The sequence below is a fragment of the Nicrophorus vespilloides genome, unplaced genomic scaffold, assembly GCF_001412225.1.
Source record: "Nicrophorus vespilloides isolate i.1.1-1 unplaced genomic scaffold, Nicve_v1.0, whole genome shotgun sequence".
In the NCBI taxonomy this organism is placed as follows: Eukaryota; Metazoa; Arthropoda; class Insecta; order Coleoptera; family Silphidae; genus Nicrophorus; species Nicrophorus vespilloides.
Window position 1 is genome coordinate 41,846 of NW_017099782.1, and position 12,766 is coordinate 54,611.

At 31.2% G+C, this 12,766-nt stretch overlaps 1 protein-coding gene across 1 annotated transcript in view; it reads left to right on the plus strand.

Annotated features, from left to right (window-relative positions):
* Positions 1-12,766, plus strand: part of LOC108565566 (alkaline phosphatase-like) — a gene marked incomplete at its 5' end in the record, with an annotated part of 65,685 nt that overhangs the window by 28,577 nt on the left and 24,342 nt on the right. The window contains one exon of the mRNA XM_017925100.1: positions 12,441-12,619. Coding sequence (XP_017780589.1) covers positions 12,441-12,619 — 179 coding nt within the window. The remainder of the gene's footprint in view (positions 1-12,440; positions 12,620-12,766) is intronic.

The window sequence follows — 12,766 nt, forward strand, 5'->3', positions numbered from 1 at the left end:
TTAACACTATTCTTACCACGACAGGTCAAATTAACTTTTTTTTTAATTTCGATTAGAATTTTCTATATACAACGTAATTGAATTCTCTGAAAGACTCAATCTGTCTAAACTGAAAAAGTACATATGTGGAAAATGTGGTGAAAACGAATAAAATGAACATTATATACTTTTTTTATACTTTCAAATTGCCTATTATATTTATTTTATATTAAAAAATATAAGCTAAAGAATGATCATTTGGTAGGTTAAGTGTGAATTTTGTATTAGGATAAATTAAAAAAAAATAAATATATATTAAAATATAGTACTGAAAATGGTCAATGTTATAGACATCATATTTAATTAACAAATCCAGTTCGTAAGTGCAAATTAATTACGTTCATAGTAACGTACAATTTATCTGTCATCATCTAATGAGAATTCATATTCATATAAAATATGAATACACCGCACGCACGTTTAGTCATAGAGCTGTAAATCATCATGTATTGTACATATTATTGAAAATACTTCAAATGGTTAGACAGTGGGACCTCGATTAACGAGCATAATCCGTTATAGAATTTCCTAATGAGTTTACTAATGTAAATTACAATAATGCGTTCCATGTCAAAAAGAAAGTATAACTTGGTCTCAAGTTTTAAAGATTTTGCTTTTCATATCTATGGTTATTTTTATTCTTTGGATATATCCAAGTGTTATTAAATTTTGTACATAAAAATCGAAGTACACATGGTTTGAAAATGATGTAGCACAATCCGGGACTTCTCTTCCCCTTGACAATTTATTTTGCTCGTTAAGCGAGGTTCCACTGTACTTGAAATCTATACTTATATAAAAATTGTAAATATTAATTGGGTCTGTTTATCTAATCATTATTGAATTGTCTTATTTTTGTCACAGAATAAACTAAATCTAAACAGCTAATTGACTATATGCAGTATTTATATAATTAAACCAGATTCGGAAATTGAAGATTTCATAAAAAGGAAACATTGTTACAAGTCATAATTTCAAAGCCTCTCCTGGTAAAAAGGATGAATCTTTTTCCCTGATCCTTCTTTTTTTTTGCTCGTACAATTTGTGCGTTTAAATTTGTAACGAAAATCTGCGCGCGGAAGTTTTCACGAGAATTTCCCGCTCCCCACAATTTTCCTTTTTCATAATTTATAGTATCTCGTGCACGAGTTTCATATATTACATAGCAATTTTAAACTGGCATGGTATCCTACCATTACTTCTTTCTTCCTCCTTTGGCCTTATTTACCGCGAAGACGGAAGGAGGCCAAGGATAAAGATTAAATATTTACGGTCGCATGCACAGACACAAAGTGGGAGCTGCACAAAAAGCCAAATTCATTGCGAAGCTTGCTTTTGCATTCTTTTAATATATTTCCTATCGGCCGCATGCAATTATATAGTTTTTTTTGCAATCTGCACAAAAGTCTTTTATTTATTGAATTGATAGACCTATTCAAATATTAGATTAAGTCAATATTACCAAAGGCGTTTTTGGAATTAAAAATGATAGTAATTTAGACATATCCTGAAAATTTTAAATGGACTACAGTTTCAAAGGACAAACGTTTAATATTGACATGCCCAATATTTACCGACCCTCTAACATACTATACTCAGAACCAACGTTTCCATCTTGAGTTAATATTTAACCGCATATTTCTATAGAAATTTAGAATGTCCTGCAGCTAAATGTTAACTGAACCACTATGCTTAGCCTGAGTCCGGTATAGAATATAAATAGTGGTACATAATTAATATGCCACAGTAAATTAACTGGAAAATTAGCTTTCATATATAGATAATTCAAAATGTTAATAATTATGTTAATTCTAAAGCCTTTTGAACTTAATGAGATTTTATACGTTTTAATGCATTTCTAAAATAAATAGTTTATTATATTGAACCTGTATAAATCAATCTATAACAAAAAAATAACTAAAACTAAGGTGAGTCACTTTCTAGCGATGATATCTCGATATTTCCATCACGTTCAAGGTCAATATTACAAACGAATCACAAAGCATTCACAAACTTTAACTCTATCAAACCTTGGGATTGGTCGAAATAAAACGTAGCTTAACTCGGATGTCGTGTCACTTTGATACATAAATGATTGACGTGTCATCCAAAATGTCTCAACGTGTTACAAGTGACACGTTTGTTATAGGTTCACCATTATTGCTTTAGAACTTTGTCACGAAATCTTGGATCTCTTAAAATCGCTGACACAGCCCCACATCTGAATACCGTAACTCCACATTGGAAATAGAACTTTCTTATATAAAATGAGCTTGTTGTAGATTGATAGTTCAGAATTGCGTCCAAACAACCAATACATTTTTCTGAACTTGACGTTGAGTTCATCACATTTCTTCTTAATATCCTCTTTCCGTCGAAGCTTTAGCATCATAAGTCATACCAAGAAATTTTGCTGTATTTGCATATGATAATGCCATGTCATTTTTGAAGATTAGTTGATGTGCCATCATTTTGTTTGTGAAATGAATATGTCTCGATTGAGATTCGTTCAGTTTATTTCGCCATTTTTTGTCCAAACTTTGTTTAAAGCTGATTGCAATTTTCCAGTTGAACTTTCGATAAAATCTGCTACTGCCATGACCGCTGTATCATTTGCAAAATTGATTTGACTATTGTACTTTACAGAGTAGTTTGTATATCATTATTATAAAGCAGATTCATAACTGGTCCCAGAACAATTATTTTTTGCACAATTTAGTTTTTTTTTTTAAATTTACAAATCATTGAAACCGCACTAATCGACGCAGCATTATGCGAGGTATTTGTGTATATTATGCTTGAAAGAGCATTATGGAATTATTTTTAAAACTAAATCGTTCATTATTTTAAATGCATTTATTCCGGCAAACAATGTTTGGACTCACGAACAATTTTTCATTCATTATACAGAACTTTTGACCTACATTTTTATATACATAAATGTTGTGCGCGCAAATTTTTCTCTTTGTTTTCTTTCCAGTATTTGAAAGGTAGAATTAATGTCCACTTATTTTTATTCATATTTAATTTAGCTTATTGAAATTCAGATTTATATCACAAAATTCTGAAAAATATATTAATTAAATATGAATATGCAATCTTTCTCAAAGATATTTTTTCACTACACTTCAATCAACAATTTATATATCAGAATAAGAATATTGTATACAAAAAAAAATGCAAATATATAAAATTATTGATCGCATTTTTTTCCGCTATGAGGTAAATATGTTTTTACTTATATAGTTATGAACTACAATTTGCAAACAGCAATGATTTTCTGTTACCAAAGACAGCAGGAATACCGAAAAACCACTTACGAAATACTGCTCGCCAGGTACAAAAGAAAGTTATTTGTCCATCGAATTGTGACTGCCTATGAACTAACGACTGTAAGGCCATATCGCTATGGATGGAAGACAATGCTCTGTGTTTGGTGGAATTAGAAGGGTGTGATCTATGAAAAGCTGCTGGGGAAACCGTTAATACTGAAATTTAACGACAACAAATGATCGATTTGAATCAAGCTTTGCGCGAAAAACGACCAGAATATCAAGAAAGACAACACAAAGTGATTTTTCTTTATAACATTACTATTTGCATCGATGGAACACGCACTTGATAAGCGCCCTACTTCTTACGAAAATATACAAAATGGCTCAATGGCAGATTTGTCTCAAAAGAACAACAGTTGTTTTTTGGCATGACAATCACCAATGGTCCGACAGGTGGGAAAAATTTATATCTGCTGATGGGCAATACTTGGTATAATGTTTACATACGTGGTATAAAAATCAATTTAATATTGCTCACAGCTGAAACTTCAGGACAATCGCTTTATAAACTTACCACTTTTTGATAGAAAAAAACCTATAGTTGATTCATGAATAGATATAAGAAAAAAATGTATACATACAAAAAGCGCGCAGTAAAGCAACCACGTTAAATGAAGAGACCACGCAACTACAGTAATACAATCTCGTTGTATCGTGTTGGCCACAAGATTTCAAGTTCTTGATGAGAGTATTCCATGTCTTCCAAACTGAAGAACTTTGTTATAGTTCATGTGACAGTGGAAATACCTGAGCCACTCAACAAACATCTCAGAATACATGAACTATGCGGAATTGTAATAATGTTATCACAATGTGAACCAGTAAACCAAATCTTACTCTTAAATAACTTAAACTTAACTTAATTACTTAATGAATAAGAGAATAAAGTCTTATTGTATAGTATATTATATTTTATAAGTGAAGTTTCTATATTATTAACAATTATATACTTAGTATAGAGACTATACTCACTATAATAATACTAGTCAGTCTCTTAATTCTTTTTAACATACAATTTAATTATAAGAGAAAATTTCAAACAAACATGAACACAAAGTTTTTATAAATTCTGAACGGTTGACTAGTTATACCAAATTATTTTGACAACTGATAAATATTATAATTTCAATAAAAATTATAATATCATAATGAAGTCCACGAAAGAGACTTTTCATTTTCTAAATGTACTAAAATTCGAGCAAGTCTGAGTGATTATACTTATAATTCGATTTGTTTACTGCGTGCATACTTTAATTGTCAACTTTTATTAAAACTTAATAATTACTTACTCCTTTGCAAAAACTATAAAAATATTGCTGCTAATAAGTAAGTAGTAGTGCTACCAAACAATATTTTCTATTAAAAATGTTACCTGGTTAAGGGTTTACTTAAAATATTTACCGTTTACCGGTAAAAGAAAATCTCGGTAATTTTGAATTAGTATGATGTTAAATTTGTTCCTGTTCTACTCTTAAATTAAATTTGTAAAAGTTTCCAAATTCCAATTACAGAAATGTACGTATTACGAAGAAAAGTCATGCAAGAGATTTCCTCTTGCAGATAGATTTATATAGTGATATTAAAATAATTTATGTAAGGAGCATGCATCTAATAAGAACTGGAACTCAACTCAGATGGAATATTCAAATTCCCGGAGATTGTAACGTACATACATACAGAATGCATAACAGCGTTCACTTCAACCTAGGAAATTAGTTTCCATGACTACTGGAATTGATTCAAATACACCGTTTGTTTTCATAAATAGGAGCGAGTGTTATTTTGATTCTGGTAAACAAGAACGTCGGATGTAAAGGTTAGCGGTTATGATTATTGTGAAATATGCGATCCGCTGAAAATTATGGACATTAAATTCGATGTTTTCAATTTTCACTCGTTGGCCCCGTTTCATAATCTGATCATTTCCCGGCTATGGAAATTGAAAATTATGGCATTAAATGCTAATGCTACATGTGTTAGCAGTTAATTTTCATGTAAATCCGGCTTGGGGGCCTCTTGCCGAACGAGCGGCGCCGCTCGCGAACACGAAACATTCGTTATGCAATGTTTCTACCAATTGTTGAATGTACGATGGGAAATGGAAGTATAAAAATAAGTAGAAACAAATGTTTTATATGAAAGTTGAGTAAAAGTAGAGGAAGGATTATGAACGGAAAATCATTCTGCAATGCGGGGCTTGTTTCAAAACTTCTGATAATATGATGTACTTTAAAATAAGAACATTTCTTGTAGAAGGTTTGGATTAAATACAATGTATAATTTAAGGTCAACACAAATCTTAGCCAAATATTGTACTAGAAGAAGAAAATAATACCTTTTGTTTTGTAGAGAGTAAACTTTACATAGGGACCACGGGTTGAGTCGTGGTACTGTGATATTCTTACCGCACTAAAACCTCTCCCCTTCTTCGCCAGCATGCAGGACCTGTATCACTATACTACTCTGCGATGCTGATTTTCTTTGCTTCTCTGGCACTTCCCCTACATCATGTTAATGCTGGCCTCCACTGCCACTATCCTCGTATGCCCTCTGCAGCCTCCGCTCGTCTTCTTCTTTGCTTAGTAGCACCTCTGATATGTACGCCGCTACAATATCCCAGCTCTCCGCACTCTTCAGCATTTCACTGATAACATTTTCTGGCTCTAGTAGAACTCCCAATTCTGCTTCCGCCTCGTGCTTTCTTCCAACCCACCTGCAGCACCTAAATAGCGTGTAGTCAGGGCTAACGTCCTCTTCACAGTACCAGCACCTTTCATCCTCCTTCTTCGCGATGAAGTGCAGGTACTTGCCAAAGCATCCATGGCCAGACAGCGCTTGGCTCAGGTGAAATGTTATTTCATCGTTCTTTCTGCTTAACCAAGGCTCTATTTGCGGGATTAGGCGCCGAGTCCAGGCTCCTTTCTCCGACCTGTGCCATTTATCTTGCCATTTTTGCAGAAGTTAGAAATTAAGTTATCTAAATGGATCAATTAATTGGTTTCGAAAATATTCATGTTTGAAAATGAAGTCAAAGAAAATGCAGATGAAATTAAAGAAGTTCGTTTCGAAAATATATTAGAAACCAAAGATATAAATACCTGTTTTAAATTTTGTAGTGAAAATAATCTTGATTTACGAAGAAGTGTTACTATTAAACACATAAGTGCTATACGGGGTTTATAGGCTATTTGTTGAATGGAAGAGAAAAAAAAGCACAATAAATCAACTTTAGATACTGGTTTTAATAAAACTTTTCTATGTTAAAAGTAAAAAAAATATTTTCTTTACGAAATTCTAGCCGTAATTTCGTGGAAAACATCCTATTCGCGAATCGAGTGTTATTTTTATAGTTTAGGATGATTGATTCAACAATATTATGGTATATTTTAAGTTAGAAATTTAATAACTAATTTAAAATATTTAATTTGCAAATATTTATACATATGAAAATGTGTATGTACTAAGCTTCAATTACTTACTAAAATCCATATCTACAATGTATACAATTTCTTTATAACTTTTGTAAACAAAAAAGTGCATTTAAATCTCTGTAATACATTTTAATAACTAAGTGCTTCTACAATGCGTTCATATAATTACATTAAATCTGCATTTAGTGCTGAAGATGCATTCCTATGTTGCTTGATATAGTAAATACGTAAATTTCAAGCTTCGAGTAGACGTTTAATGAGATCATATTGTATGGTGAATTTTAATAACTAAATATGTTTACAATACGTTTCAATGATTCAAGTTTAAATTTTATCTTAGTTATAATAAAATATTAGAAAAAACAATATCGTAAATTCTAAAAGCAGCTTAAATTTTCTATGTTGTTTTCATGAAAAACTTTCATTTTATCTTATTAAAAATGAATACTTATTTATTTTACTTGTTTTTTTTTTGTAAATTCTGTAGCCGAATATAAAAAGCGTATTTATTGCTCGGTAATTTGAAAATACCCATAGCATATTTTTGCTGTGGCTCCTTGAATAACTCCTGCTCGCAAGGGAAATACTTACGTTGGAAGTTTAGAAATTAAATATTTATTTTTGCGATGCAAGAAGAATACTTGGGGCCGCTTTTCGTGTTTACTGCAATTCGCCGACGTTCGCCTTTTATCTTCCGAGTGAATCGGAAATATACAGGATGAAATTGCATTTAATGTTTTATACAATAGCTCAGCTACTCCACTTAGCAATTGAACCAAAACTTTACGCTAAACAATTTTCTTTAAATATAGAGATTGGATAAATGAAAAAGCAACTTGGTTATATAAAACGTGAAGTGAGTTTATATTTTATTAAATATTTTCTATGAGCTTCATTAAATCTAAAAATAACAACAATATCTAGTTAAGAGAACGTTTGAAAATTGATCCATTCATATCCATAGCAATTTGACTAATTTAACTTCTCGAATAATAAAAATTATGACCAAGGCACGCATATCTTTCCGTCTATGCTCACAGACTATTTTATGTCGTATGATTTTTATTCACAATCTGTTCATCAATATGAACATTGAGCAAATTTAAGAATGCGGTTGACATTAAATAGATAATCTTTCCCAGTGGATAGTTACCATTATGATGATTTTGATTTTTTAATTTGTAGGTCGGCTGTCGTCTTTCTTATATGTTAACTTCAGTAGTATATTTATGCTCTGCTATTTCTACTATTTCCTTTGACTGTGAGTCTGCTGCTATCCTGAACACCGTCATTGTCCATCGACTGAAGGTCCATATGCTGAACCTCATTCATTTGACTATCCGTCTGTGATGAACGATGGCCCTATTGCTGCAAGCACCGAGAGGGCTCGCAAAGGGCCTGGGTTGACCAGGGTTCAAACTGGCGCCCACAAAATCGCCCATTTATGATATATTATCAAACATATTGTTTGTTTCAAAATCAAAGCTATTCCTATTATTCCTATAAGAATTAATGTAAAATGTTCCGCCAATATCTCTGAAAAACGATCACTTGTATAAAATAAAACTAAATTTTAATTAATTCATTCATAATGGATTAAAATTTAGTTTGTATTGAGATTTTCAAAATCAGGATTGATGCGAGGTGTTACTGTACTCAGTTCTGGAATCCAATATATTTATACTCACTTAAACCTTTATAAGTTTGTATAATAAAAATAACAAAACTTTATAAACTCTTAATAAATAATAATAACAATAATATTTCTTGTAAACACAATAAAATTTCATAACTTTCATAAATTTCTTTCGTCGTATAATCCACGTACCTGGGACAATTTGGGAACTGAAATTATGTTTAGATACTAGTCTTTTTAGATTTTTGTACGTAAATTAAGATTCCTCTGTATATGTAAACCTATGTTCATCTATCTTTGAAACATAAGAGTCACTTCTATTCTAACACCATGTTTCTATGCAAAATATGGTAATTTATTTGTTTAAATTTTATAAATAACTAAAAAAGTATATTTTTCAACTAACAATTTTTATTGAGTTCGCTAAAATATGAATAACAAGGCCATTACATGGTGTCTTTTCGTCTGTAGTTTACAAATAATTTCATGGATACTGTAGTCATTGATATCATATATTCAGAAAATACTAATACTATGGATAATCTTCAACCAACTTGAATCTCAAATAAAAACAATCGAGGAAAGTTTCAATTGTTGAACAAAGAATAAATCATCCTTTATATTTCTAAGCTAGAAACAAAACAATCAGAAAAGTGAATAAATACTTTACTATAAAAATGAACTTGAATCCAGAGATTTCTTTCTACCTTTATAAACAAAATGAAATTAATTAAATATACCTAAAACTGTTGATTAATAGATATACCAAAAAAAAATTCATTGATTGAAATACAGCATATTTGTGTTAAAAATCTATTATTATAATCTCGGGTAATTGATTAAATATACCGCACTGTTTGAAACCGTACTAATCGAGAACTTTAAAACCTCATAGAATTTACTGCTCAAAAATAGAATATAGACACTTCAAAAGTGGGTAAATTACTTATATTGTAACTCAATTACTCGAACAACTTGAAAGTCGAACTATTAAAACAGTAGACAGGTAAATATTAACTTTCAAATAATACTTTAACAAATGTCAATAGTGACTGAAATCTATGACACTATTTAAATTGATAAAAACGCAATTCACAAATCTTATACTCATCGAGACCAAGCAAATTCCCATTGCACCGGCTGCCGCAAGTTTGAGAGCATTATTAGAATAACATTTTTCACTTTTATCTCACGAACTCGAACAAATATTAGCATAAAAGCGAATGGACGAACTTTTACCGCTCGCATATTTGTTCCACTTTCTTCGCCGTTTCCGCCATCTCCCAATTCAATTCCGCTCCGATTTTTCGCTCGCCAAATAATAATATGCTTACTTTGTTCCGAACTGATACAATTGAATAAATATTCGATTTTCGCGCGCACTTCCGAAGTGCTCTGTCCACATGCATGTATATATATCCAAGCACAAGTGATGCGAGGATAAAGAAACGAAGAAAAAAAAAACAAACTAGGTAAAGTTTTCACCGACGAAAGCGGTTTTGGAAAAATAGTGGAAAACTAAAAGTGTGGATATAGATAGATGTATATATATATATCCGTAAGCGTATATTGCAAAAATTTTCCGCAAATCATAAAACTCACTTCGCCGATATTGCATTTATATATCATGCGTCGCGCAAAATCGAGCTATTTGATTTTTATTCAAACCTGTATTACTCACCCTTCTACACACACCCAGTCGCACATATTTTTCCCCTCAATTTTATTATACTAATACGAGAATCGATTCGTCTTCCTATAGTGAACCGATACGTGAAAGAGTTTTATTGGAAATACTGGAGCGTGCTAATTAAATGACCCGGCGCATCCGCACGTGTCAACAACTGTTTAAGTATTGATTACATAAACCGTATTTATAACCGAGACTTACAATGCAAGTTCAATTGACATCGAGAATTCAATAACGTATTATTAATATACATATAATACTCAACAACTTCAAACAATTAAGTAACGTTCTTTGATTACAACCACAGGAAGTTCACAAATTCAATAATTAAACACAAACCTCAAGAAACAATACTATGTTTTCATTAAGCCGAATAAATTTTAACAGATAAATAAGCATAATTCATTGTTATTATTAATAGATTATAAAAGATACACTTAATACAATAACAAAAATAAAATTCAAGTCTGCAAAGAGCTATGGATTATTGGTCTTTGTGCCATAAATAAAAATATTTATAAAATTTTCTTTGAGCTGCACCTAAGGAACCAAACGATTAATGAATTAGTTTTCTGTCAACAACTAATTAAATTGGAGGAAGCAATTAAAGAAAAATGACCAGAATTGAAAAAATGATCCACCACAATGCAAATTCTCACATATTTTGGTAGGTAATTCGTGGAAAATTATTGGAGTGTGGGAAGTGATGTCGCATCTCCCATATAGCTGTGACCTTGTACCATGAGATTACCATTTACCTTGAAATTTTCAAAACTTTTTGAAAGGAAAAGCATTCAACAATTATGATGAGCAAATATCGCATTTGGTTCAGTTTTTTGCTGATACCTACCAGAAAACAGTAGATATAATATTATTATGTTCAATATTCTCATAAAAATGTCCATGAAGAACATAACGAATATCATTTATAATCTAAATGCTGTCGATGATGTTGGAGATACCTAAATCAGAATGGACCGTTACGATGATAAACGGAATCTTAACAAACGGCCATGAACAGATTTAGGCCAATTTGAAGACTGGAAGAAATCGATTGGAATGAAGGCTGAGTAGTAACTGCTCGAATAATTTATCAAATTGCCTGTTATATATTTTACATGTTAATTTATATTCTATTTTATACGTATTTTTAAATTTATTTTTTTGATGAATGTTTGTATAATAAGCAAAAGTTTGGTAAATAATTTATTCTTTTCTATTTATTACTTATTTCAATTTAAATATATTATTTTATATAATATTGTTTATTAGTCAATTGTTAAAATATTGATAAAATAAACTATTGCAAATTTAAAAATATATTTAAATAAAGTAAAATAGATATTCACAAAGAAACTAAATTACATAAAACAATAACAAATAGATAAAAACCTATGTTAATCTATGAACAGCTTCAAACTTTAATTATTATTACTATTATGGCTATTTATATAAGCTATAACTGCATCAAAAGAAGGATATTTATGATTATTTATTTACATTATATTTTACAGTTCTAATAAGAAAGACAATAATTGAAATCTCTTAAATACAGAAAATTAAATTATTATATAGTTTATTAAACATTTAACAGGATTTTAGAAATTCATTTAATGCAGAAGGTGATTGTTTTCTAGTGGTAGATTTAGAAAAGAAAACGTTGTATTATTTTTTACTGAATGATCCAGATTTAGGAAGAAATGTTATTTTTAAACATATTTTTGAATATGATTTAAATAAATTGACCATAAGAACTTTTCTTTGTTCAAAAAAAGTTAGTTCTTAACAAAGGAACATATATTTTCTTTTGTGAAACGCATTCTATTCGTTAATCGAGGTATGCATGTATAAATTATTTTTGTACATTTTATATATAATTTATGCATGTTGTTTTGTGTTTGGTCTATTTTAATGTTTTATGTTTCTTAAGTCGCTCATTCAAACGTTCATGTTTTCTACTAATTGTTGGGAATAGAAATGTGAGTCGCAAATGAAAAATAACATTTGAAATGCAATCTCTCGTGCAAAGATAGGAATTTACGAATGTTATCACAATAGATGTGCCCTCCCTTAGATCTTTATAAAATGTTGTCTGTTTCATTATTATTATTATGTTTTCTGCTTCGTCTTTCTGCTTGTGAAGGGACTGAAGGCGTTTATCATTTGAACGGATGAAGGCATAAAGACGCGCGTTTCCGCTTTTTACGTTTTCCGCTTTCCCTTTGTCCGCTCACGGGCTCGCATTACTCTCGTCTCGCTGTTTACGAAATTCTTTTTACCGTATTTTGTCTTTGTCTGTCTTGCAAAAGGTAAATCCACTGGGATCGTGACAAATACAAGGATAACCCACGCTACGCCCGCCGCCCTCTACGGCCATTCCCCGTCCAGGTACTGGGAGGACGACTCGAAAGTGCCGCCGGCCGCCCGGAAATCCTGCAAGGACCTTGCCCGTCAGCTCATCGAGAACGATCCCGGCCGGAACATCAACGTAAGTATACCACTACCACTACTATTGAACCTCTCATTCTCATCTCTCCTTATTCTCTCGATCCTCAATCCTTGTCTTCCTCCTTCCGTTTCCAACCATCAATTCATCAATTTTCTCCGACCGCTCGTTAAAGACTTCCCAGGTTTA